We start from the raw sequence: 24,565 nt of genomic DNA, 5'->3' as shown, positions 1-24,565 counted from the left end.
TTAATCTCCTCAAACATGTCAGAGAATGAAGGTGTTACTGTGTAAAAACTTAAAGAGGCATGAATTAAGCTAACCTGTCTTGCCTCCTAGCAGATTAAAAAAAAAAAAAAACTAAGTTGATGCTTGTATCAAACTAATACAAGGAGTTATAATTTAGAAAATGTCATGAGGTCAAACTGTGGTTTAATGTACGAAAAAAAAGCTTTCAGCAACTCTGGAATTACCCTGAAAATATGACTTTAAAGAATGATTGTGTCCCTTGACATAAACAATAAAGTAATGTTAATTGTATATAATGCCATAAACACGAGAAGAGTGTGGGAAACCTCAACAGCTATTCCACCACTGATGAAGAGGATTGAGTAGCTCCTAAGACCTTTAACCCTTTCCCTTTATTCAGGACTGCAATCTTCCATAGACCAGTTCGTGGTTATCTGACCACAGAATGAGGCTAAACATATGTACAGCTAAGAAGGAAATGAAAATAAGAATTAAAAAAAAACACTTTCCATATTTTTCATGATCTATTTTATTTAACATACATAGTACATGTAAACAACTGGCATAAAATTCATAAAAATACAATTCCCCTATGCATTATCAATTTACTCTTGATACATTCTTTCATTTTCTCCTTAGTATCATTGTCCTATTTTAACACTACACTGTTTCTGCTAAGCACTTTTAAGAGGCTTATCTTTTTTTAGGAATACTGCCCCAGCTTTTTTTTTCCTTTCCTACTGTCATAGCAATAGCTATTTTTATCACTGCCTTGCCCATCCTAACCTTCCTCACACTAAAGCAAAAATATTTTTAAATGCTAAAAATGCATAAAATACTGAGCTCTAATACTGTTTATCATGTGTATTGAACTTACTACTACTCTGTGTTGCCATAAAAGATATTTATAACCTTCAGCACCGGCTGCTACAGATGTGACCAAGGCCGAGTGTGCAGTGTAGCCCAGGGCGTCTGTTCTAAACTGACTGGCCTAAAACATAATCATAGCTTGCTGGTGGAGCTACATGAATAAATACTGCTACGAAAGGAATCTTCTGAAAATAATAATTAAAAAAAAACCTCTAATTTGACGAGTTTTACCTTTTCCCAGCATATAAAACAGTTATAACACTCTTTTAATGTTTTTCCTATGTGGAATTTCAAATAATTACATACATGTAAACTTACTGGGAAGGGAATTATTTAAAGGTGGGAAAAATAGAGAATGACTTTAAAAGTAAAATTTTAAAAAGACAGTAAATGCTGGATGTACAAAACACATTTCTGTGAGAAACAATGGGAAATAAAGCGGAGCACACACTTGTCCTCTCCCCACCCACGGCGGCTTTCATCCTCCCAGGCCTCAAGTGCCCACTTCCCGCTTTTCTGCATTGCTGCATCACTGCTTAAGTTCTCCTAATCCAAACTCCCCAGATGTTTCCTTGTTTTCTAAAACTGGCTAAAGACCAAGACCAAGAAATAAGTCACCCAGTGAGCAGGAAAGAGGGAGAGGCACCTGAAGCCACTGGCCATCTCAGCCAGGAGGCCCTGGGAAAGACGCGCTCTGGGGCAGGCTTGGGGCTGCATGCTCCTCAGCCTGGGCTGTCTCGGCAGCTGTCTGTTCTAAGCAAGCTAGTGCTTCCCCCAGACCAGGCTTGTCCTTGGGCCCTGGAGAGAAGGCAGAAAGAGAACAGCTCTTCAGAGGCTGCCTAGAGAGGGCCCCGGAAACCACCCCTGAGGACTCAGGTCTCAAGAACAATCCACAATGAGGTTAATCTGCCTGCGGTTAATAAAGAGAACACTGCGTAACTCAATGTGTAGTCTGCCAGTCATGGTTTGCTTAGAACGTTAAATCTTAAAACCATTTCTCAGAACTATGAGGGTTCACTGTTTTGTGGAATCTCATTTCACACAAATTAACTTCTAAGAAACAAAAATTCATACTAGGAATTTAAAGCAGGTTGGAAAAGTTTCAAGATACAAATAAACAGATAAGAAAAAAGTAAAGAGGAAGACTGAATATATTAGTTCCTCATAGTGAAATGATGGTTTTTTAAACCAAAATTATAACATAAGGTTTAAGGCTTCGTCTTATTAAAGACAGGCAATTTTAAAAGTAAAATATAAAAACTCCGTTCGTTTATCATTATTTATTTACTGTGTGACCAAAAAACTAGTCATATTTTATGGTATCTTAATAATAAAAGAAAAATTACCATATACTACAGTCTTCCACTATAAATTATATCTACTCACATACACATTAGTTGCTAGATGCATCTGTAGTTGTTCAAAATAGCTTTTCTTAAAACAATTATACATGAAAAATTTTAAGTGGTTAAAAGTTATTAAAATATAAACATTCGAATACTACTAAAAATGCGAAAAATACACAATTGTCATTAAACTTTTTAAACCAAGAATAAGTAACTGATAAGCAATTAAATGAGTAAATAGCACTTATTTGACAAAGAATATTGAGAAAGAAACAGACAGGCCAACATACACTAATGCCACATGGCTGGCAGTTATAGGAATCTGGTCCTAATGACTAGGTCCAAGAACTTGCATTTATAACGGGCAGGAAATGCTTTATTAACAAGGGTGACAGAGAACAGAGAATGTGAAGAAGGGAAATAAATTATAGGTCTACATAGCAAATATCCATGTCTGCCCCAGCTATTCTTACTGAAGTTGATGACAGGGGCTGACATGACTGAGGAGCTTACAATAATCACTGAAATGTTCCAAAGACAAGCGCAAAAGGCAGAGAACAAAGCAAGGGGCATCAATAGTCCACAAACTGTAAAATCAGCCGCTACACAGTTCAGAAGTGACTGTATTTTCACATCACCCTTGTAATGACCCATCATATTTTTTTATACAGGTAGCTTTGCTCACTTTAGGACAAATATTTAAGTCAAGTACAAGCATATACTCATTTGCATAGCAAATTTTAAGGGGTGCATTGAAATAGTAACCAACTGATAAAGGTATAAGTATTTTTACATTCAGACTGACCAAATAAGACGTTTTCTATTTGAAAACAGTTACCTATAAAAGTTTTGGGAATCTGAATTAAAAACAAGGCATGAGTTATTAGCAAAACATGGAAACCATTACTGGTGGAATTCTTTGTAGGCAGCAGTCACTCCTCTATAACTTCTAAGACTTTGTAAACACTGTTCTGGAATACAGTGGTGAAGTGAGGCTTGGACTCCTTTACTAAGAGGTTACATAAGGGAGGTTTCCCAGCATTAGCAGGATCTTCCACATCCCAGATTTCAGGCATACTGCATCCAGGCCTAGAAAAATTAATGTGCAGATTAAAAAAAAAATCACTGTATGTTACCTAATGGAAGATAAAGGAACACACTTTTTATGTTCCTACCCTCATTTCTTTTTCCACTTAAATTAGCTTTAAAAAAAAACAAAAAACACCCTACCATAGTTATTTTTAAGCTACCATAAATCCTTTCTAGAACAAGGTGAACACAGCAAAGGTGACAATAAAGACAGAAAAAGATATATAATACACGTGAGTTCAGGTGGTGGGGTAAAAGATCTCAGTTGAATTCTGCCTCAGCTACTTACCAAAAATGTGGTCTTGGGTAGTTCACTCAATCTCACTCTCCACACTGGTAAAATGGGACATACCCATGATGTAAGGGACTAAAGGAGAGATTGTATCCAGCATGATGCCCAGCACATAATAAGAGGAATACTGATGCAGATTACATACTGCATATACTGATGCAGAAAATCATACAGGATACCTCCAAGAGATCCCAGGTTTGGTTCCATACCACCGCAATAAAGCAAATATTAAAGTGAGTACCCAAATTTTTGAGTTGTATTGCCAAGTGCATGTAAACTTTATGTTTATGCTGAATTCTATTAAGTGTGCAATAGAATTACATATCCTAATTTAAAAATTCTTTAATGCTAAAAAGTATGTGAATCATCATCTGAATCTTCAGTGATAAGGCTTCATAATCTTTTTGCTGATGGAGGGTCTTGCCTCAATGTTGATGGCTACTGATCAATCAGGGTAACGGTTGCAGATAGCTGGGGTGGCTATGGAAATTTCTTAAAATAAGACAATATAATGATGCTTGCCACCTTAATGGACTCTTTCTTTCATGAACGATTTCTCTGTAGCACACAATGCTGTTTGATGGCATTTTACTCACAGTAGAATTTCTTTCAAAATTGGAATCAATATTCTCAAACCCTGCCACTGCTTTATCAAATAAATTTATGTAATATTCTAAATCCTTTGTTGTTATTTTAACAATCTTCACAGCATCTTCACCAGGAGTAGAGTCCATCTCAAAAAACCACTTTCTGTGCTCATCCATAAGAAGTAACTTCTCATCTGCTAGTTTCATCATGAGATGGTAGCAATTCAGTTACATCTTCAGGCTCTACTTCTAAAGCTAACCGTCTTGCTGCTTCCACCACATCTGCAGTCCCTTACTCTACCGCAGTCTTGAACCCCTCAAAGTCATCCAGGAGGGGTGGAGTCAGCTTCTCCCAAGCTCCTGCTAACTCTGAGACTTTGACCTCTTCCCAGGAATCACAAATGCCCTTAATGGTATCTAGATTGGTGAACCCGTCCCCAAATGTTTTTCAATTGACTTTTCCCAGATCCAACAGAAGAATACTGGCTATGGCAGCTACAGCCTTACAAAGTGTATTTCTTAAATTATAAGACATCGAAACGGAAATTACTTGAACTGTGGGGCTGCAGAATGGATGCTGTGTTAGAAGGCATGAAAACAACATTAATCTCATTGTACATTCATTCGAGCTTTGGGGTGACCAGGAGCATTGTCAATGAGCAGTTATATTTTGAAATGAATCTTTTTTCCCCAAGCAGGTCTCAACAGCTTATCACAGTCAGAAACCATATTGTGAACAGTTGTGCTGTCATCCAGGCTAGGAGCACAGGCAAAGTAGGTTTATCATAATTCAGTAGGGCTCTAGGGTTTTCAGAATGATAAATGGAGCACTGGCTTCAGCTTCAAGTCACCACCTGCTTTAGCCTCTAATAAGAGATCAAGCTCCAGGAGTTGGTTATGGACAGCGAAGCACGGCGTGCTACAGTCCATGGGGTTGCAAAGAATTGGACACAACTGAACAACTGAACTAACTGAAGAGAGACAGCCTGTTCTTGGAAGATTTGAAGCCAGGTATTGACTTGTCTTCTCTAGCTATGGAAGTCCTAGATGGCATCTTCTTCCAATAGAAGGCTGTTTCATCATTGAAAATCTGTTGCTTAGTGTACCCACCTTCAATAATGATTTCACCTACACCCAGATAATTTGCTGCAGCTTCTACATCAGCACTTGCTGCTTCACCTTGCACCCTGATATTATGGAGATGACTTTCTTCCTTAAACCTCATGAACCAACCTCTGCTGGTTTCAAACTTTACCACTGTGGCTTCCTCACCTTCTCAGCCTTTACGAAACTAAAGAGAGTTATGGCCTTGCTCTAAATTTGTCTTTGGCTTAAGGGGATGTTGTGGCTGGTTTGATCTTTCATCCAGACCACTAAAGCTTCTCCATATTAGCAATAAGAGTGTTTCACTTTCTTATAATTCATGTATTAACTGGCATAGCACTTTCTTTCAAGAACAATTCCTTTGTATTCACTATGTGGCTAACTGTTTGGCACAAGAGGCCTAGCTTTTGACCCATCCTGGCCTTTGATATGCCTTCCTTACTAAATTTAGTCATTTATAACTTTTGTTTCAAAGTGAGAGACATGCAACTCTTCCTTTCACTTGAACACTTAAAAGCCACTGAAAAATTATTAATTGGCTTATGTTTCACAGAATAGGGAGGCCCAAGGAGAAGGAGAGAGATAGGGGAACAGCTGGTTGGTGGAACAGTCAGGACACACACAGCATTCACCTTTGCCATCTTACATGGGTACAGTACAAGGTGCCCCAAAACAATTACAATAGTAACAGCAAAGATCACTGGTCACAGATCACCATGATAAATATAAAAATGAAAAAAGTTGAAATATTTTGAGAATTATCAAAATGTGACATGAAAGAGATGGGAATACCAGACCACCTGACCTGCCTCTTGAGAAATCTGTATGCAGGCCAGGAAACAACAGTTAGAACTGGACATGGAACAACAGACTGGTTCCAAATAGGAAAAGGAATATGTCAAGGCTGTATATTGTCACCCTGCTTATTTAACTTCTATGCAGAATATATCATGAGAAATGCTGGGCTGGAGGAAGCACCAGCTGGAATCCAGATTGCTGGGAGAAATATCAATAACCTCAGATATGCAGATGACACCACCCTTATGGCAGAAAGTGAAGAGGAACTAAAAAGCCTCTTGATGAAGTGAAAGAGGAGAGTGAAAAAGTTGGCTTAAAGCTCAACATTCAGAAAATGAAGATCATGGCATCTGGTCCCATCACTTCAGGGCAAATACATGGGGAAACAATGGCTGACTTTATTTTGGGGGGCTCCAAAATCACTGCAGATGGTGATTGCAGCCATGAAATTAAAAGACACTTACTCCTTGGAAGGAAAGTTATGACCAACCTAGACAGGATACTAAAAAGCAGAGACATTACTTTGTCAACAAAGGTCCATCTAGTCAAGGCTATGGTTTTTCCAATAGTCATGTATGGATGTGAGAGTTGGACTGTAAAGAAAGCTGAGCGCCGAAGAATTGATGCTTTTGAACTGTGGTGTTGGAGAAGACTCTTGAGAGTCCCTTGGACTGCAAGGAGATCCAACCAGTCCATCCTAAAGATCAGTCCTGGGTGTTCGTTGGAAGGACTGATGTTGAAGCTGAAACTCCAATACTCTGGCCACCTGATGCAAAGAGCTGACTCATTTGAAAAGACCCTGATGCTGGGAAAGATTGAGGGCAGGCGGAAAAGGGGATGAGATGGTTGGATGGCATCACTGACTCAATGGACATGAGTTTGAGTAGACTCTGGAAGTTGGTGATGGACAGGGAGGCCTGGTGTGCTGCAGTCCATGCTGTTGCAAAGAGTCGGACACGACTGAGCGACTAAACTGAACTGAACTGACATGGAGACACAAGGTGACCCTTTATTATTTACCAAATCCATTCTTACTTCCACTAAACAGTAACTGATATATTATTTTCAAATCTATTATATTACTGGTTTTATAGTCACCAATGTATTAATAATAACTGATTCAGGAAAGTAAGAAGTGGATGAGTGGATTCAAGAACTACCTGGTGAAAGGCTTTGATTATAAAGGACATTTATTTGTCTCCTTAAAATGGAGAGAGCTGGGGACATTCTTTAATCAAGTTATCAAACTTACCATTACCAATAACAGAACAAAGTGACAGGTATCTCCAAAAGTGACATAATGGAAGTACACAACACCATCTATACAGTGTTCTTGTCAAATTTTGCCAGACTGAATCTAATAATGTGGAATAAATTAGACAAATTCAAATGTGGGACATTCTTGCAAGACAACTGGCCTGGACTCTTCCAAATAAAATTTTCCATTTTTAAAATGTCAAAAAACAGAAAAACCAAGGAAAAATTATAGAGATATGACAACAGCTTGTGTTTTGTCATAGTTGCTTCATTTTTCTCTATAAGAGAAAACACCATTTCCAACAAGTCCCTTTAATTCCCAATGGCAGCCCCATGACCCTGCTCTTTACCACGAGGCAGGCACTAGACAGGAATGTACATGCTTTCTCCTTTTCAATAACATCTTTAATTTAAAGGGAACCTTCACTCAAAAGGTGTCAAAATATGAACCTATCAAAATAAACAAGTAGGCACTGTCACCTCAATGCCCTTCCTCAGAGGTGCTTCTGTAAACAATCCAGCATGCATTCTGCTTGACCTTTTTTATTCATGTTCAGACATACAAGCACACAAAAACATAGGCACAGACATTTATATTCACAGGTGCTCCTGGGTTGCTTTTACAAAACTGAGATTAACCTGGGACTCCTCACTTAGCAATAGAAAGTGGTCACTGTCCCATTTCATAAAGACCTACCTTATTCTTTTTCATAGGTGTAGTACTTTTATGTATTATTTAATCACTCTTTTATGGATAGATATCTTGGTTTTCATTTTTGTCATTATAAAACAATGCTGATATAAATAATTTTGTGCCTTTATCTTTCTATCAGCTAAGTTTTTAGAAGCAGTGCTATCACCATGTCAAAACGCTATTCAATTTTCACTATGCGTCTATCAAATTATCTTCCAAAAAGGTATTACCAGTGAGTGTTCCCACAAAAGAGTGTTCAGTGCACACTTTTCTTCACACCCTCGCTGATATGAGATTCTATTAACCTATGAAGATATGACTGGGCTTGGGTTTTCTATCTTTTAATTTTCTCACACATACCAAGGCCAAACTGTTATTATACTGCAGGCCAATGATAGTAGAGAATGAAACACCCATGAAGCACCAGCTACTGAGTTCAACTGCTTTCAGGAAAAGAAGAGGGCAAAGAGCCGCCTTTGTGAGCTCTCAGTATAACATCCTTTAGTCCTTATCTGAATTTTCTAAAGTTTCCCGAGGCCAGTCAGCTATGTATTTAAAACAGCATTAGTGAAAATCTCAATAATTTTCTTCTGAATCAATGTATTTTAATTTTATGTCAACTCTATTATGGGAATTAATGAGAAAGAGCAGAGAACTGAGAATAAAAAAGGAGCTAATTAAAAACTGAATCTATAACTTGTATTTGAGTATATTTTCCTACTTGTATTTGAACACAGGGTATCAAGTATTTCAAGAATAATCAAGCACACAATTAAGCCACTCTGTGAAGGAGAACACATATATATATAGTGCCCACCATGGCAGATATTAGTTTAAGCTCCAGGTGGATTAGTCCCTCTTCCTTTTCTTCTCCTATACTAGTTCCCCATTTGCTCCCCCTGTTCGGGCATATTTTTCTTTTCCAATCACATTCAACTGTCTTAGGCTGGCATGACAGAATTGGAGAGTGAGGGCCAACGCAGTAAGGCAGGTTCCAGCTCTGGTTGACAACTCTGGCCAGAAACTCAGTTCTTCCTACTGTGAAAGTAAGAGTACTGAGTATTAGTCCTTCCCTTCCCTCTTCTGAGCCCTCCATTTGCTTCTCTGTCAGAACAGAGAGCTCAGCTGTGTTTTGTTTCAAGCTTTGAGCAGAGTGCACCTGCCTAAGATTTCCTGAGACTTACAATCCTGTAGAAGATGGAGAGTGTCATTACTGAGGGGTAAACCAGGTGAGAGGAAGCCACTTCCTCTCCTTCCTCTCTCTCCACTCCTGCTGCCCCGAACACAACAAGGGCAATCAGTGCAGCAGGGGAAACCCAGCACAAACCTCCACCCCACCCAACTCTCAGCCTTGTCCCTGGAGGTGAGCTCCAAATGAAGATGATCAGAAGCCAGTTAATTCACTGCTGACTCTGTGCAGTGTGCAAGATTTATTGCCATACTTCCTAAATCTGTCTTTTGATCCTTTCTTGTGTACAAAAACCAGGGCTCTGCCCATCAGAACACGAGACTACAGCAATTATGCAACTCCAAGGAGCTCCATCAACATCTAAGAATGAAGGACGCTAGCCTCTGCAATTGTCACATATTCAAATATGCGTGGGTCTAGGGGACAATGAAGACTCTTGAATCAAGGTTCATCACTGGCTTGGGGAAGAGAACTCACAAAACAATTTTTATGTTCCAGTAACCTACAGGTGTTTCAGGTCGGCATCACTGAACTGGAGAGTCAGAAGGCAAACCCTGAGACAGTAAAGATCCCAATGCTGGCAGAAATCCCTGCCAAGAAACTGAGTCCTTATGACTGCAAGCATCAGGCCAACATTCATTCATTACAATGTCATCATCAAGTTGTTATGAGAGATGCTTACAACTTTTTGTCCTAAGTTTCTACAACAAAGTTAAAGGCTATGTATATAAATTTCATATATATCCTTATGTTCATAAAGATGTGGAGCATTTTCTCAATTATGACTCAATAACATTTTCTGTAGATCTTGATTAAATTCCAGTCACTTGGGACATATTCACTGGAAAATCATTCAACAGTAAACAATTATTTGAGTTTCTTTGTGGGCAACACTTGACAGATACTGCCTCAGAACTATTTTTACTCCTGAGTCAATATTTAATCATTTTATCTTAACACCTTCATGTATCACTGAAATACATGGTGAATGAGATTGATTAAGGCACAGATACAGCAATCTCCTGAAGATTTCTGTTTACTTAAAGAGCAATGAAAATTTTTTTTAAATAATAGTGTTCCATAAAATATCCTTGATTTCTGATAAAAACTACTTTCTATATTCCTTAAGGGATGATGCTTCAGTATTTTAGTAACAAGCTATCATCTGCTATCAAATCACCTAAGTGCAACAGTTCTAAACAGTCTACTTTAGAATTTACATTTGTTTTTAAAATCTTACCAACTCTTACTGCTCTAATCTGCTTAGTGAACTTCTCTGTGGAAATGGAAAAAATTTAAAATATAAACCCAAGAGAATAGGGGTTGCTGTAATGTTAATCATTTCCCCACTCAAATAAGATAGATATAAACAGTAAGATAGAAGTTTCACTCTAAGTCAGAAGTTCCCCAACCTTTTTGGCACCAGGGACCAGTTTCATGGAAGATAACTGTTCTACAGAAGCGGGGCAGAGGAGGGTTTCAGGATGATTTAAGTGCATTACACTTATTGTGCACTTTATTTCTACTACAAAGCTCCAACTCAGATCATCAGACATTAGACCCAGAGGTTGGGGGTCCCTGCTCTAAGGTGATGCTGGGAGAGGGTCCCCTCTATTCCAGGATAAATGCTGCAGAGATGTGGCATGGACAAAGCTGCTGCACTTCATTACAGTGAGACTCTCCATTACTTGGTTTCAACTCTGCAAGCCTTTTGAAAGAAAATACACCCAACTTTGAATTAGAGTTTTTCAAAAAAAAATCAAAGACAAATATGAACAATTTGGGAAATTATCAATAAGTGCACACGCAAATCATTATAAGTTAAATAGATATTTATAATGATTTGAAAAGAAAAAAAACTCCAAATATTTATCAGAAAGGTTTTTCGGCTTACACTTTGCTAAATATACAACTAGTAAAGCACTTGCCATGAGACTGAATTAACTTTAATGTCTTATGAATACAAAGTACTGTTGCTGAGTACTCACTTGGATCTTCTTATACACCACGATTCTTCCAGAATGTAGTAATTCACTTGTAACTTTATCAATTCTCGCTTCACTTCTTCAGCTGATTTTCGACTATACATCGAATATACTATTTTTGTTCTGGCTCTTTAAAGAAAAATAATTGGGCAGAAGATTTTCAAGATCAAAAGAATGCAATCAACCTATTTGGACAGAAGTACTGAATGGAACTAGAAGACTCTATAGAAAAATCAGGTCAAGAGAACATTCTTCACAAGAGTTCCTGGCTCAGGGGCATTGGGGAGGTCAACCAGAAAAGGCACAATAGCACAAGCGTCCTGAGAGAAAAAGTTCAGTTTAATGAATCCTTTCATCTCCAAACTTAAGTCTTTTGGTTTGTTTGATTGTTTGTTTTAAATTTTCCATCACTCTATCACTGATAAGAGTATGAGCTACACAAAGACAACTAAAGGACTACTTTAAAGGTGTGTTGTTAACTTTAAAGGTACGACAGTCCTAACTTTGATAACCAACAATTAGTATTAAATGGCTCTCCATTTTATTCATAATTAAAACAAAAAAATTAAATTTATTCAACACAATTGCTCCAGAAATTAGTTTGCTAAAATTGATTTTTTAATGAAAAAGCTTTTTATTTATAAAAGGTAGGTTCCACTGTTACACAAAATAATATATTAATAAGATTCACCAATCACTTAGGAAATGACTAGCTGACGAACCTAGAAATTAAAATGAAAGTTTAATCTTTTTCTTTTTCAGACAGAACACAGGCTTCCCTGGTGGCTCAGACAGTAAAGAATCTGCCTGCAATGTTGGGAGACCCAGGTTTGATCCCTGGGTTGGGAAGAACCCCTGGAGAAGGAAATGGCAACACACTTCAATATTCTTGCCTGGAGAATTCCATGGACAGAGGAGCCTAGTAGGCTACAGTCCATGGGGTCACAAAGAGTTGGACATGACTGAGCACTAAACATTTTCAAAGAGAATACAACATTCTAACTTATGAAAAAATAGTAGAAACAAAAAACATGATCATTCCAGTAGGGCTATATTGGTGAAAATTAGAGAATAAAAAATAAAACCTTGCCTTGAATTAGATTCCATTTCAACTGACTCCTCAGAGTTCAAGAAAAAATATCCTATGAGAAAACCTTAATAAAAACTATAGGCTAATGAGTTTTCTGGAGGAACTTACAGGTAATGATAACTAATAAGGACCTGGGTGTTTTGGAACCCTGTATAACACAGACACTGCATGATTTCCTTATGCTGCCAAGCAGAGAAGAGAACCCCAAAGACTGCAGGTTTCTTGTCCTATGGGGTCTTAACAGTTTGTACTGAACTTAACCATGTTATCTCAGTATTCTTTGTCCCCAGCCTCTACATACTCCAGTTTACCATATCCTTTTTGAAACACTTCTTGTTATGCTGCTGGTTCCCTCACTCATTTTCTATTTGTATGAAAAACTTGTTCTCAACAATGTGCTAATTGTGTACTAACCTTAAACCCGCATCTTCATAATGTGGATGATTCACAATGGGCCGAAGTGCGGAGAGTTTAACACTTGCCATTGTGGGCATGGCACCTGCAAACACTGCATCTGCAAAGCAGGAACAGAGGTCTTAGGGAGACACCTGGGGGATGTGACAAGCAGTCTCCCTCTGGTCAACTCAGTTACTTCCCAGGTAAAAAAGCTGAGGCCTGAATCGTGACGTAAAGATTCAGTAACAGAACCAGAATGAATTGGGTAGCTGATAAAATGGTGGTCAGCAACCAAGTCTGGATAAAATATTTTCCTTGTAAGACAAAGCCTCATCACTGAAGATTTCTGTTTCTTTTGGTTGTTTGTTTTTAGTGTCTTTTCCTGATTCTAAGAAGAAGTAACACATTGACTAGAGAAGTTTTACGGCACCAAGGAATTCTGGAAGATGATTTAATATTCAGTCACTTGATATTCGATGACAACAAAAAGTTCCCTTTGGATACATGAATCAAGTATCATATTCCTTGAGCTTATTTCAACAAGGAATGTGAAGGACTGAGATTAAGAATTTATCAGGAAAATAAGCATACCATAAATCATTTTAAACTGTGCCATGCAAAACTTCAGAAACATTTTTTAAAAATTAGAGTTTATGGAAAACAAATAAATTATTAAGAAAATACTTACAACATTTATTTTGCAAATTTCATAAGCAAGATTAACATTTCTCTCTTTCTGGATAATCGAGAAACCGGGTTTCTTAGAAAGATTAAAACCATTGGAAGTAACGTGAGTTGAGGATTGTACAGTTGTATATAAAACCATAAGGAAAACCACACCTAAATAATAAGACTTTTTTTTACCTGGTTTAGTACTATATTTAATCCATTCTATAAGTTCTTCTTGTGGCAAATTGCTGAATTCCCCTACAATATTCCACTGGGTTTGTAAATTTGCAGAACCTTGTATTGACATTGCTGCTAACACAGCAAAAACAATAGCACCAGGATGCACTTTGCAAAAGAGCCATCCGAACAGCTGAAATCAAATTAAGAACACATTGACAATGGTTAGTACAAAGCAGCCTGCATCCTGAAATAAGCAAAAGTTCTTCCCAGAGAAGAATATAGTCTCTGCTAGCATCCCAGATACAGGACTAATAATTCGAAGGAAAAGTTCCAGAAACAATAACCTGAGGGGTCAAAAGAATTCTACCATTAGCTTTACATAGGTGGGACATGATTTAAGAAATTCTTCTCTCAATTTGCTCTCTCTACTTCCAGATTCCAGTAAGGTCAGGCCTACCTAAATAATTTGCCTAACTCAGTGCAAAATAAAAACATGGGTTCATTGTCTGACAATTTTTAAGAAGTTCAAAGCAGTGAGATAGCAATGCATCAATCTAAGCGCACAGTCCTTCTGAGTGTGGGCCCCTGTGTGATCACTGCTTTCTGTCAATATCTACATAGTTACCATTCATGAATTTAGCCTGCACTGAATGAGTGTTTGTTGTATGCCTCGGACCATTTTAGAAGTTAAAAGGATAAATAATCTGCTTTGGCCATTAACTTTTGGAAAGATTATAACAAAACCATGAGGAACTTTAATTATAACAATTTAAAGAACTTTGGGCAATTTAATATTATTTTAGAGCCACTTAATAACAAAGGCTGGGGTAAAATGATCATAGCAGCTATAATACCAACATAACAATCATCTCACCTGTCTTGAGCAGATCAAGGAAGCCATAACGCACATGTGTGGTGTCAAGAAGAGTTTTAGTCTCATAATTAAAACACCAAGGACTGTATATGCTAGCAGTTGCAATGCGTGATAAACCAGCTGAAAGACAGAGAACATATTTTTTACTCCTAATATTCATGAAGTTAATATATTGTTAAACTGAAAAAGAGTAAAAAATTAGAAAAGAGTACTTTTTGTTAGAAACAATATTTTGATTTCTGAAATAAACAAGTCTTAAAATTCACTTTCAAACTTCTCCATTATATTAGAGGGCTAAAATTATAAAATCCTGAAGGCAAGTGGACCTATAATTCCACTCAGAATCAAGCCTAGGGTTAATAAAGCCAACACTTCTGAACCAGGTGGAAATATGAAATACAGTGTCATCAACTATAGTCACCACGCCATTGCTAAGAGGATCCTAAAAGTCTTCATCACAAGAAAAAAATTTTGAGTAACTATGTATGGTAACAATTTTAACTAGACTTACTGTGGTGATCAATCCACAAAGTATGTAAATTCAAATCATTATGTTGTACATTTGAAACTAGCATTATATGTCAATTATACCTCACTTAAAAATAAACAGGCTGAATCACCAGGAAATGGGAACAACAACCAGTCACATCTCTGAGGCCTCTGGGCAAGGTGAGCAGAGAGGAAAATGATCTCCAATCATGTGAAAGATACTCTGCAAAAGTGCCTAAATGGACCCCAGCAGTGAACTGCTATTACCTTGATGATGATCGAAACAGACCAAGTGAGTTTCCTAGCTACCTACTTTAACAAATAAATGGTCATGTTTGCAGTATTCTCATAAAAACACATACAGGCCTATTTTGAAGATGATTAGTGACTTACCAAAAGTGAGAAAATGAACTAGAAAGAAAGTCCAAATATATACAAACATTAAAACAAACCACATTTTGGCGATATTAAGTCTTTACCTCTCCATGGTCAAACTGGTGTTTTCTGAAATGGAAAAAGAAATACTACCATTGAATCACCATTGAAGCACTTCAATCATGCGCATTTTAACCTGACAAATGAGTTTTACAACTTCTGTAATATTGCCTCAGAACACATACGTGTAAACCAAAAGAACTAAAAGTTACAAACCAAACTGGTGCTACAGTCTTAAATCAGCTTATTTTGCACATCCTACATATCTGACTACAAAGGTATTTTTAGGCCAACAAGACTTGCTGGCCGCCATGTATCACACACCTCACGAGTAACAGCCTGACAAAGGAGAGAGTGGAAAGAAACTCTGAAGCCCTCGCAGTCCCAGAGCCCTACTTCCTGTCCCCAGCGGTCCCTCAGCTCCCACATAAACTATAAATGCCGCAGAGACAATGTAGGAAGCCACATGCAAGACTTTTTTACAGCAGCAGTTTTGAAACAAAAAATAGCCACAAAATGCCATCTTTAGTTTTGTTTGATGGTTTTAATTTCCTAAGAAAGGATATATCTTTATAGGCCCATCCTCCCCACAGCTCACTCTGGTCCCCTTCCCAGCACCCCAACCCTGTGTTGAGTCTCATCACAGCACTGAGAGCAAATTTCAAAAACAGGAATCCAGATATGCCATTCTTTACTTAAGACTTTCTAGTTCGTTGTGGGTTTGGGTTTTGTTTTGTTTTGTTTTGGTAATTACACATAGTCTTCTTTAGATGGTCCCCATCTTTCACCCTTGAAATTCACCTTCTACTGTGTTCCCTCTTGACTAACTGTGCTCCATCACACTAGACTCATTTTACGCCTTAAAACATCAGACAGCTCCTTTGACTCCCTCCCATATTCAGTGCCTCCCACCTTGATCACGCACACTCCATTTCCCTGTTTTATCTTCTCATAGAAAATAAAATGTTCAATTATAGGTTTACTTGAGTATCCTCTGAATTCCCTTACTGAGATGAACCCTTCAGGAGGACAGGGTACAAATCCATCCATCCACTCAATTCCACTGAACACTGAAGACACAGCAGTAAATAAGATTGGGGGCGGGGAAAAACTGTGCCCCAGAGTTTACATATAAGTTGAAGGAGACAAACAGAAAGCAAATTAGCAAACATTACATGGCAATAAATACCATGCAGAAAAAAGGAAACCAGGGAAAAGATGCAGGGAGTACTGCATGTCCAGGGTGGTATATATCAATCTGTGTGGTCACCAACTGAATGAACTCTGAGCAGAGCCTTGAGGACCCGAGAACTGGAGCCTGAGGATCCCCAGTGGAAGAGCACTTCAGGCAGAGAACAGACATGACAAAGCCTCATGGCAGCCGGCTCCTTGGCAGACTGACAGTAAAGACAGCATGATTAGGGAAGAGGGAGCCAGGAGGAAAATGAGCTGAAGAAGATCCCGCAGAAGTGTGCTGACAGGGAAGCACATTCAGAGGCTCAGTACTGCATTCACAGAATTTGAGATTCTCACCAGACACCCAGAGATGACAAACAGTGAGTCTATCTATAAATCTTAAGTTCAAGGGAGAAGTCTGAATCAGAGATACAAATATACAACTTGATAACACATGCCTTCTCTATCCTAAACACTGAAATATTTCAAGGCCTAGAACAATGCCCAGCAAATACAGTTCAATCTCTTTTTTTTTTTTGAATGAATGAACAAATGATTCAATTAACCCCTAATCTAGGTAATCTGGGTTACATAAAATCTGATGGGACTATCTGGTTTCAAAAATACTGATGTACTAGCAAAGAGTAAACATATTAGACAAATGAAGGAAGTGAATGGGTCCTCCTTTATTTTTCTTTCATTTCAAGTACAAATTTTCCATTACCATTTATTAAGCACCTAGAATGTTAATATGACCATTAACATTACATTAACTCTGGTCTTACAACTATTTATTATCCCAACTGACAGCTAAGGAAAGCAAGTCACAGGGCTAGTAAGCAGCAAAGCCAGGTCTATATATTGACTGGTTTCAGAATCAATACATTTTCTACTTCATAATGCTATCTTTATCCTCCTTTAACCCCTAAATCCCTGAATAAAGGAGACCCTGGTACTCCCATCTTGAGAATTAAAATGTGTATCCTACCCCTCCCCTTTTTATATTTGCATATGACTTTGGTACTTAATGCAAAACAAAATGTCAATGTGCCTTTCTCCTTTCCAGAAAGCTCTGATCCTACCTAGATTGAGAGCCCCATGAAGCTTAGTGTTTTTCTATAATTATTTCTATAGTTGAGTTATTATTGAAAAGACTCTCTTGTTTCTGTGAAAAGTTCCACCTTTCTCTTCTGGATGCATATTATAGTTATAACCTTTAGCCCTTTTCTGAGCTCTTAAAAATTTTTCATCTCAATCGAAGATAAATTTTGGCTTTATGTACTAGAAGCTTTTTCCTTTTCCCCAGCCCTCAAAGGTGTCAGGTAGAAGCAAGGGTACAGTTACAATAAATTGCTTCTAAATGAAAACAAGGATTGTCTCAAGAGTACGTGCAATAATTTATCACTGGGTAGAGGTTAAAGAATAATATATAAGGCTGTGTGTTATAAAAGAAAATATATAGACACACAAATTCAACAATCTCTACTGCCCCCAAAATAATTCTACAAAAGAATGAAACTAGAATTAAAACTTCCTTTACTCCATCCTCTAATCCCATCCCCTACTAATAATTATAAGCTTTATCTTTCCACATCCCTATGTACAAATAAACATATAAAATCTTCATATTTAAAATAAAAGTATAATCATCCTTTATATGTTTTATAATTTTTAATTCAAGGATGTATGATGAAATATCTCTATAAGGAATTCTACTTTCTGACTGGGTCATAATTAAACCAATACTACTGAATACTTTGGTTGTTTTCATTTTCACATTATACACACCACCACAATGGGCATCTCTATATCATCACCTCTGCATTTCTATGAGAGTTTCTAGGGGACATACTTGCACCAGTGAAACTGCTGGGTTAAAGGACAGGCCCACCATATGTTTTGCTTTATTGCCAAACTGCCTTACCACCCTTGCAAGCACTGGGTATTAATTTTTACAAACCTGTCAAGTAAAAAGGTTTCCACATTATCATGGGACTGAGCACTTTTTCATGTATCTATTTACTCATGCACAAGCCTTTATCACTCAACTACTATTCTTTCCTCATATGCCAGGCACTGCATATAAACTGCTGAATTGAACAGAAATGGCCATCTCCCCTTTCAGGAGATATAGGCAACAACCCAGCAGTTTGTAAACACATGGTGATAAATGCCGAGAGAAAGAAAAAGGGTGTGATGGTGGAGAATAACAAGCAAGGAGACAAGGGATCTACTCAGAGATGACTGGCAGAGAAGGCTTCTTATAGGAGGTGAGATTTCGGCAAGGATTAGAGAGCTGAGTCATGCCAAGACAGGCTGTGGGAAGCAGGGGGCACAATCACGGGCTTAGGGTACAACCACTGCAAGGGCAGGAAACCAAATTTCATGGTCAAAGAGCACAAAAGAGATCAGCGGGACACGAGGGTAGTGGGAGGGAAAATGGGAACGTGTTTTCTCAACTGCCTGTGTGTACCTTTCACTCATTTTTCAAATGGGTTTTTAGCATTTTTCTTGCTAACGTATAGAAGTTCTTTATGTGTGATGGTCATTACTACCTTGTTATGATCTGCAAATATTTCCCCCAAGTTGTATTTGCTTTAAATAACGCTTATGGTATTTTACCAAATAATTTATCTGATCAGCCATATCAACCTTTCCTTCTAGCTTATCGGTTTTATGCCATTCTTAACAAGGCCTCTAACCCTAACATTATAATAAACTCTTGGTTTATTTGGGAGTTTCATTTTTCTCTATATTTAAATCTTTGATCTATCTGGAATTTCTTTTACGTAAAAAGTGAGGTATAAGTCCACTTTTACATTTCCCTCTTCTTCTGCCAAAAGGCTGTCCATTGACTCTAAAACCATCAACAGAGTAATTTGCTTTACCTGCCAAACTGAGGCACAAAGCTGTGTCCTCCAAGTAGAATAGTGTAGGGCTACTGTCAGAGCATACTGGATGGGACTTAGAGACAAGTAAGTGATGTGCTTAGCTCTGCTCAGAGAGGGAATAAGGATAAAAGCAGAGAAGGGGGATGGCAACAACTGAAACATCAGTTCACATAACTATAAAATTAATACATTGTAAAAACCTACTTAGCAAACTGGAGGAAGTAACAAAGGCATTAATGCCATATTTACCTTATATGTGTCTGTTGTTTAGTTAAGACAACCCACATGTCACTCACAACCTGCAAATAGATTTTTAAACACTTTATAACAGCTGTACTGGGAAAAAAAATTCAAGTAACATATGTTCTAGACTTTCAAACTTTTACTTACTCTAAAATACAGAAGTATGGAGATGAGAAGTAACTCAGAAATAGTAATTATGACAACAAAATCTTACATTTGTATAATCCTATCTATAACCAACCCTGTTCAGATAGGTTTTATTACCATGTTATAGAGGAGCAACAGGCTCAGAAGGATTAAATGATCTTCCTGAAGGTGGACAACAACTAAGAAGGGTCTTGAAACCTGACCTTTCAGCTTCTAATTCACCTTTAGTGAATTCCACCATGTTCCAGTTTTTGGTAGTGCCTCTACTTAACTATACACATACAGGAATGATAACTATGATGCCCAAAGAGGAGGGTAAAGGGGCCGTCTGATTCTCACTCTTCCCTTGCTTTTTAATGGAGATGTGAGGCCAGTAACAACCTCTCCGGCCTTCCAATTTTGCATTTGCCAAAATGGTAATAATAGTATCTGTACCCTAGAATGTTACTGAAGAACCAATTGAAATAAGGTATGTGAAATATTTAGAGTGATTATAAATATATGATGTGAATAATAATTACAATACAGAATATTCCACAAATACATGACATTGTACTAACACAGAAATAATAGCTCTGAATTAGAAAACCTTTAGGGTCTATGATTTATTTTTCAATCACAGACTAATCCCAAGTCATTCACTTAAAACATTTGTAGTTATAAAGTTCACTAACTCTTGAGAAGAAAAAAGAATATTATCTCACTCTTTGCTAAAGATTGGAACTTCCTTGGCCTGATTTATATCTGGACTTAAGATTTCATTATCAAAGCTAAGTTGGCAGTCTATTTCTTTGGGTTTAGTAATACATTGTTAATATTCTATTTTTCCTTTTGATTAATAATAAACTCTATCCAGAATTTAACGAATACTGCACAAATGACTTAGAAAGGCATATGTTAAATATTTTAATAAAATATTACATAAAAGTTAAAAGTGAGTCAGTAATAATTTACATAAACAGACACAATTGTATGTGGGTCAATATGATCTCTCTGATCCTATCTTTCAAAATACATGACTATCAAAATGTAAGTGTCCTTTTCTTAGGTTTACTTTATGTTGGTAACTAGCACAATATTTTTTAAGATTTATAAATATTCATCAAAGGCTATTAGTAAGAAAATACAGAATGTGTTTCAATAAATCTATATAAGTATTGTGTTAGATTAACATGTAGCCTTGTATATGTAACTACTATGAAGAAATAAGAACATGTTTTATTATGAGAAAGTACTCATAAGGTAAAGGATAGACTTACCTTTCTAATGATTACAATAAACACAACAAGAACAACTGGAAGCAATAATGTCTTTGTATACCTCAAGGGAGTCTGAAATTCAAAGAAGTGTTTCGTTAGAGAAAAATGTTATTCCAAATGAAACTGCAAAGCATGAACCAAGTGAATTTTAAAACATGTTAAGAAACTTGTGCATTCACCAATCTACTCACTGATTCCCTTCATAAAAATGAAGATACATTTCCATAGGAATGAACTTCCCCAAAATGCTGAGTTGAAAACACTAACAGATACAGTTCCCAAACACTTGTAGTGTAAAGCACAACTAGAAACATTACTATTCACTTTTGCACAGTACTGTTCTAACTAGAGAGCCCAATATTCAACGAGGGTCAGCAGAATGGCAGGAGCTTTACTGTGCATTTTATCTCGAATAAAAATCACAAGCATGATGTCCACATACAAACACACACACACAATAATGATCAATGTTTATAAAAGGAGTAAAAACATTTTTACATTTTCTTCAGCAATAGGTAAAAAACTAAAAAAAAAACAACGCAACTTTTTTTAACTAAAAAAGCCCTACACATTGCAATCCTATACACCTCTCAATAATTTGAGATCACAGTCTCCAACAATTCTCAGCCTGAAATTTCTAAATTGTAATCGATTTGCTCATTATCAACACATTCCCTCACAAAAGTTTTATCATTACATGAAATTACGCATGCTTTCTTCAATATGTTTATAAACAGAAGGCTAGAGTCAACCATATTAAAAATACTGGTACATTTTAATTCTACAAAACATAAGGTAAGTAGCATTTTCTGATTTCCCTCTCCTTAGTCCAATTTTCTCACTTTCTATTCTGTATTAGATAAGCAATTTTGATAATTTATAATAACTATTATATTATTTCAAAAATTAGATATTTACTAATAATAACAATAAATATAAGAAAAGTAGTAAGATTGATGTTTTCTTTAAAAAGGAAGCATTTAAAAAATCATGTTTAAAATACTAAACAAAGTTTAATAGAGCTTAAACAATTTTAACATTATATTCTAAGAGTTTATTAGCGTGAAGTATGTCAGAAAGAGAAAAACAAATATCATATATTAATGCATATATGTGCAATCTAGAAAAATGGTACCTATGAACCCATTTGTAGGGCAGAAATAGAGATGGAGATGTACAGAACAGACATGTGGACACAGGGGTGTGAGGAAGGGGGAGTGGGGTGAGTTGGGAGATTAGGATTGACATACATACACCGCTACGTATAAGACAGATAGCTAGTGGGGAGCCTGCTTGAAGAGAGCTCAGCTCAGTGCTCTGTGGTGATCTAGAGGGGTGGGATTGTCGGTGGGGGGCGGTCTTAGAGGGAGGGGATATACATATACATACAGGTGATTCACTTTGTTGCACAGCAGAAACCAACACAATGTTGTAAAGCAATAATACCTTAATTAAAAAAAAAAGAACAAATGCAAAGGAAAAAAACCACAGTGAGAGATGTGTGCACATGCTTGTTCTATTAGAATTATAACTTCTTTTATTTTAATATTTCTCATAATTATTGATTTTATTCTAAGCATAAAAGCTACATATGCTCATTGCGAACACTAGAGAATGGAGAAAAAATAAAGGAGACAATGAATTTCACATTTTAATCAGTTATCAGCATTTCCTCCCTGATGGATTGTATATGTTCACGCCCTTTGCCCATTTCTGCATAGGTGGGTAGGGGGACAGTGTGGGGCTGTACTTTTAGTGCTGAGAAAGAGTGACGGTCCTTGATAAACTTCTATTGAACACTCTCCTAAACTAATTAATCTCTAGTTTCATTGATTTTATTTATCGCAAGAATCATCCCAGTTAGTCATTTGATTTTAATTTTTATAACATTTAATGTACAAAACTGTACATATAACAGTTTTAAGTAATATGCAGACAAATCTATTAATCATTCTTATATGCACTTTGTACTAATATGATGCTCATTAAAATATGAAGTTAAGAAATGTTTCTCAAATTAATTTTTCAAGCTTCATTTATATTTAACACATCAACTGAAATGAAGTTTGGCATATGATACAAACCTGATTTCCCACCCCAGTTCAATTTTTCAAATAATATTCACGAAAAAATGCATCTTTTATCATTTACCTGTGCTGCTCTCTGCTCTCTTCATTTCATACCAAGTACACACACAAAAACAAAGTTAAGTACATACAGATGGGGTCTATCCAGCATTGCCTATTTTTGGCCATAATGTTCCTGTTTTGATGTCTTTGTACTTTAAATACTGTTGCTTTCCATTTTCATATCTAAAAGGCAAAGATCTCCCTCACTGGTTTTTACTATCTTTCAATAGTACAATTCAATTAAAATATGACTACTATAGAAAATTTAGAAAATGCAAATTACAAAATAAAGTTAATCACTAATTACCTCTTCACCAAAAAAAAAAGAAAAGAAAACCAGTGTTAAAATTTTGCTGACACTTTATGTGTGCTAATCATAGCTCAATAAGATCACAGCATGTTGCTTACCCTATTATACATCTTAAGTGTCTTTCCATACCAGTATGATATTGCGTTAAATTGTTCCCTCTTCCCACCATGCACCAGATGCCCTCTCTCTGAGCCTGCACTGTGCTCTGTCTCTACAGCACAGTCCCTGTGAAGATACCTATGGAGATGAAGAATGGCAGGCTGGACACGGCTTTGCCATTTTCTTCAAATTGGCTGAAGCCACGCTGTGCCTTAGTAAACTATTTCTCCTATTACATAACTGATGATTCATACTCTCAAGGCTATGTAGTGGCGTGTTTATTTTCAACAATGTTAAAGGATTTACACTGAGCCCTAATTTCTCTGTTGATGCCTATACTTCCTTTACCATCTCCTTGAAGGGGTCTTGATCTGCTATACGCATGCATTTTAATGTTTTGCAAGATACTTTTCCCTATTTTCTTTCAGCAGGCTCAACATTATCACTTATACACTTTTTATCAGCCATTATGTGTCAAAACCACTTGCCAGAACACAGGAAATGAAGACGATAAGTCACTGGAGTAAAGAGTCATCTGCCATGTGGCACACTCTCTTCCAACTGGTCTGCAGTTCAATGGCTGACCCAGTGGGGATCAGGGAAAATGAATGTGTCAGCAGAGGACTATTGGCCAGTTCCGTACACACACACACACACACACACACACACACACACACACAGCTTTGAAGAAAGTCTCAGAGATAATTAAATAGCCTCATAAATCAGGGCCACATGGGTGGTGTGTGTGTAAGTAACACTGTAGACTTCTGTCTGACAATGCACTAAACTACTCTCAGATTTCCTTCTAAACACACGAATACAGTTTTAGAAAGACAAATGTTGTTGGAATGAAAAACCTGTATTCAATGATATTTCAAATCAATGAGATTATTCAAACAAACAATCACAAAGCAAGTGGAAACTGAAAAGCTTGAGAGTTTTACTGAATCAATGCTATCCTTGAAAG

The 24,565-nt window shown here is 37.0% G+C and overlaps 1 protein-coding gene across 2 annotated transcripts in view; it reads right to left on the bottom strand.

Annotated features, from left to right (window-relative positions):
* Positions 1-511: 511 nt before the first annotated feature.
* DPY19L1 (dpy-19 like C-mannosyltransferase 1) overlaps positions 512-24,565 on the bottom strand; it is a 95,822-nt gene continuing 71,768 nt past the window's right edge. Inside the window, exons 15-23 of one of the 2 annotated variants that reach the window (XM_069586702.1) lie at positions 21,061-21,132; positions 19,661-19,710; positions 15,389-15,413; positions 14,421-14,540; positions 13,562-13,736; positions 12,716-12,815; positions 11,215-11,340; positions 3,124-3,305; positions 512-1,668 (exon numbers count right to left, since the gene is read on the bottom strand). In XM_069586702.1, coding sequence (XP_069442803.1) covers positions 3,149-3,305; positions 11,215-11,340; positions 12,716-12,815; positions 13,562-13,736; positions 14,421-14,540; positions 15,389-15,413; positions 19,661-19,710; positions 21,061-21,132 — 825 coding nt within the window. In that variant the 3' untranslated portion in view covers positions 512-1,668; positions 3,124-3,148. Of the gene's footprint in view, positions 3,306-11,214; positions 11,341-12,715; positions 12,816-13,561; positions 13,737-14,420; positions 14,541-15,388; positions 15,414-19,660; positions 19,711-21,060; positions 21,133-24,565 lie in introns of both variants that reach the window. The other variant, XM_069586701.1, reaches the window with a different exon arrangement.

Source organism: Ovis canadensis, chromosome 4, assembly GCF_042477335.2.
Source record: "Ovis canadensis isolate MfBH-ARS-UI-01 breed Bighorn chromosome 4, ARS-UI_OviCan_v2, whole genome shotgun sequence".
NCBI classification, from domain to species: Eukaryota; Metazoa; Chordata; class Mammalia; order Artiodactyla; family Bovidae; genus Ovis; species Ovis canadensis.
The sequence above is the reverse complement of the archived record's forward strand: the minus strand, read 5'-3'. Positions and strand labels throughout refer to the sequence as shown.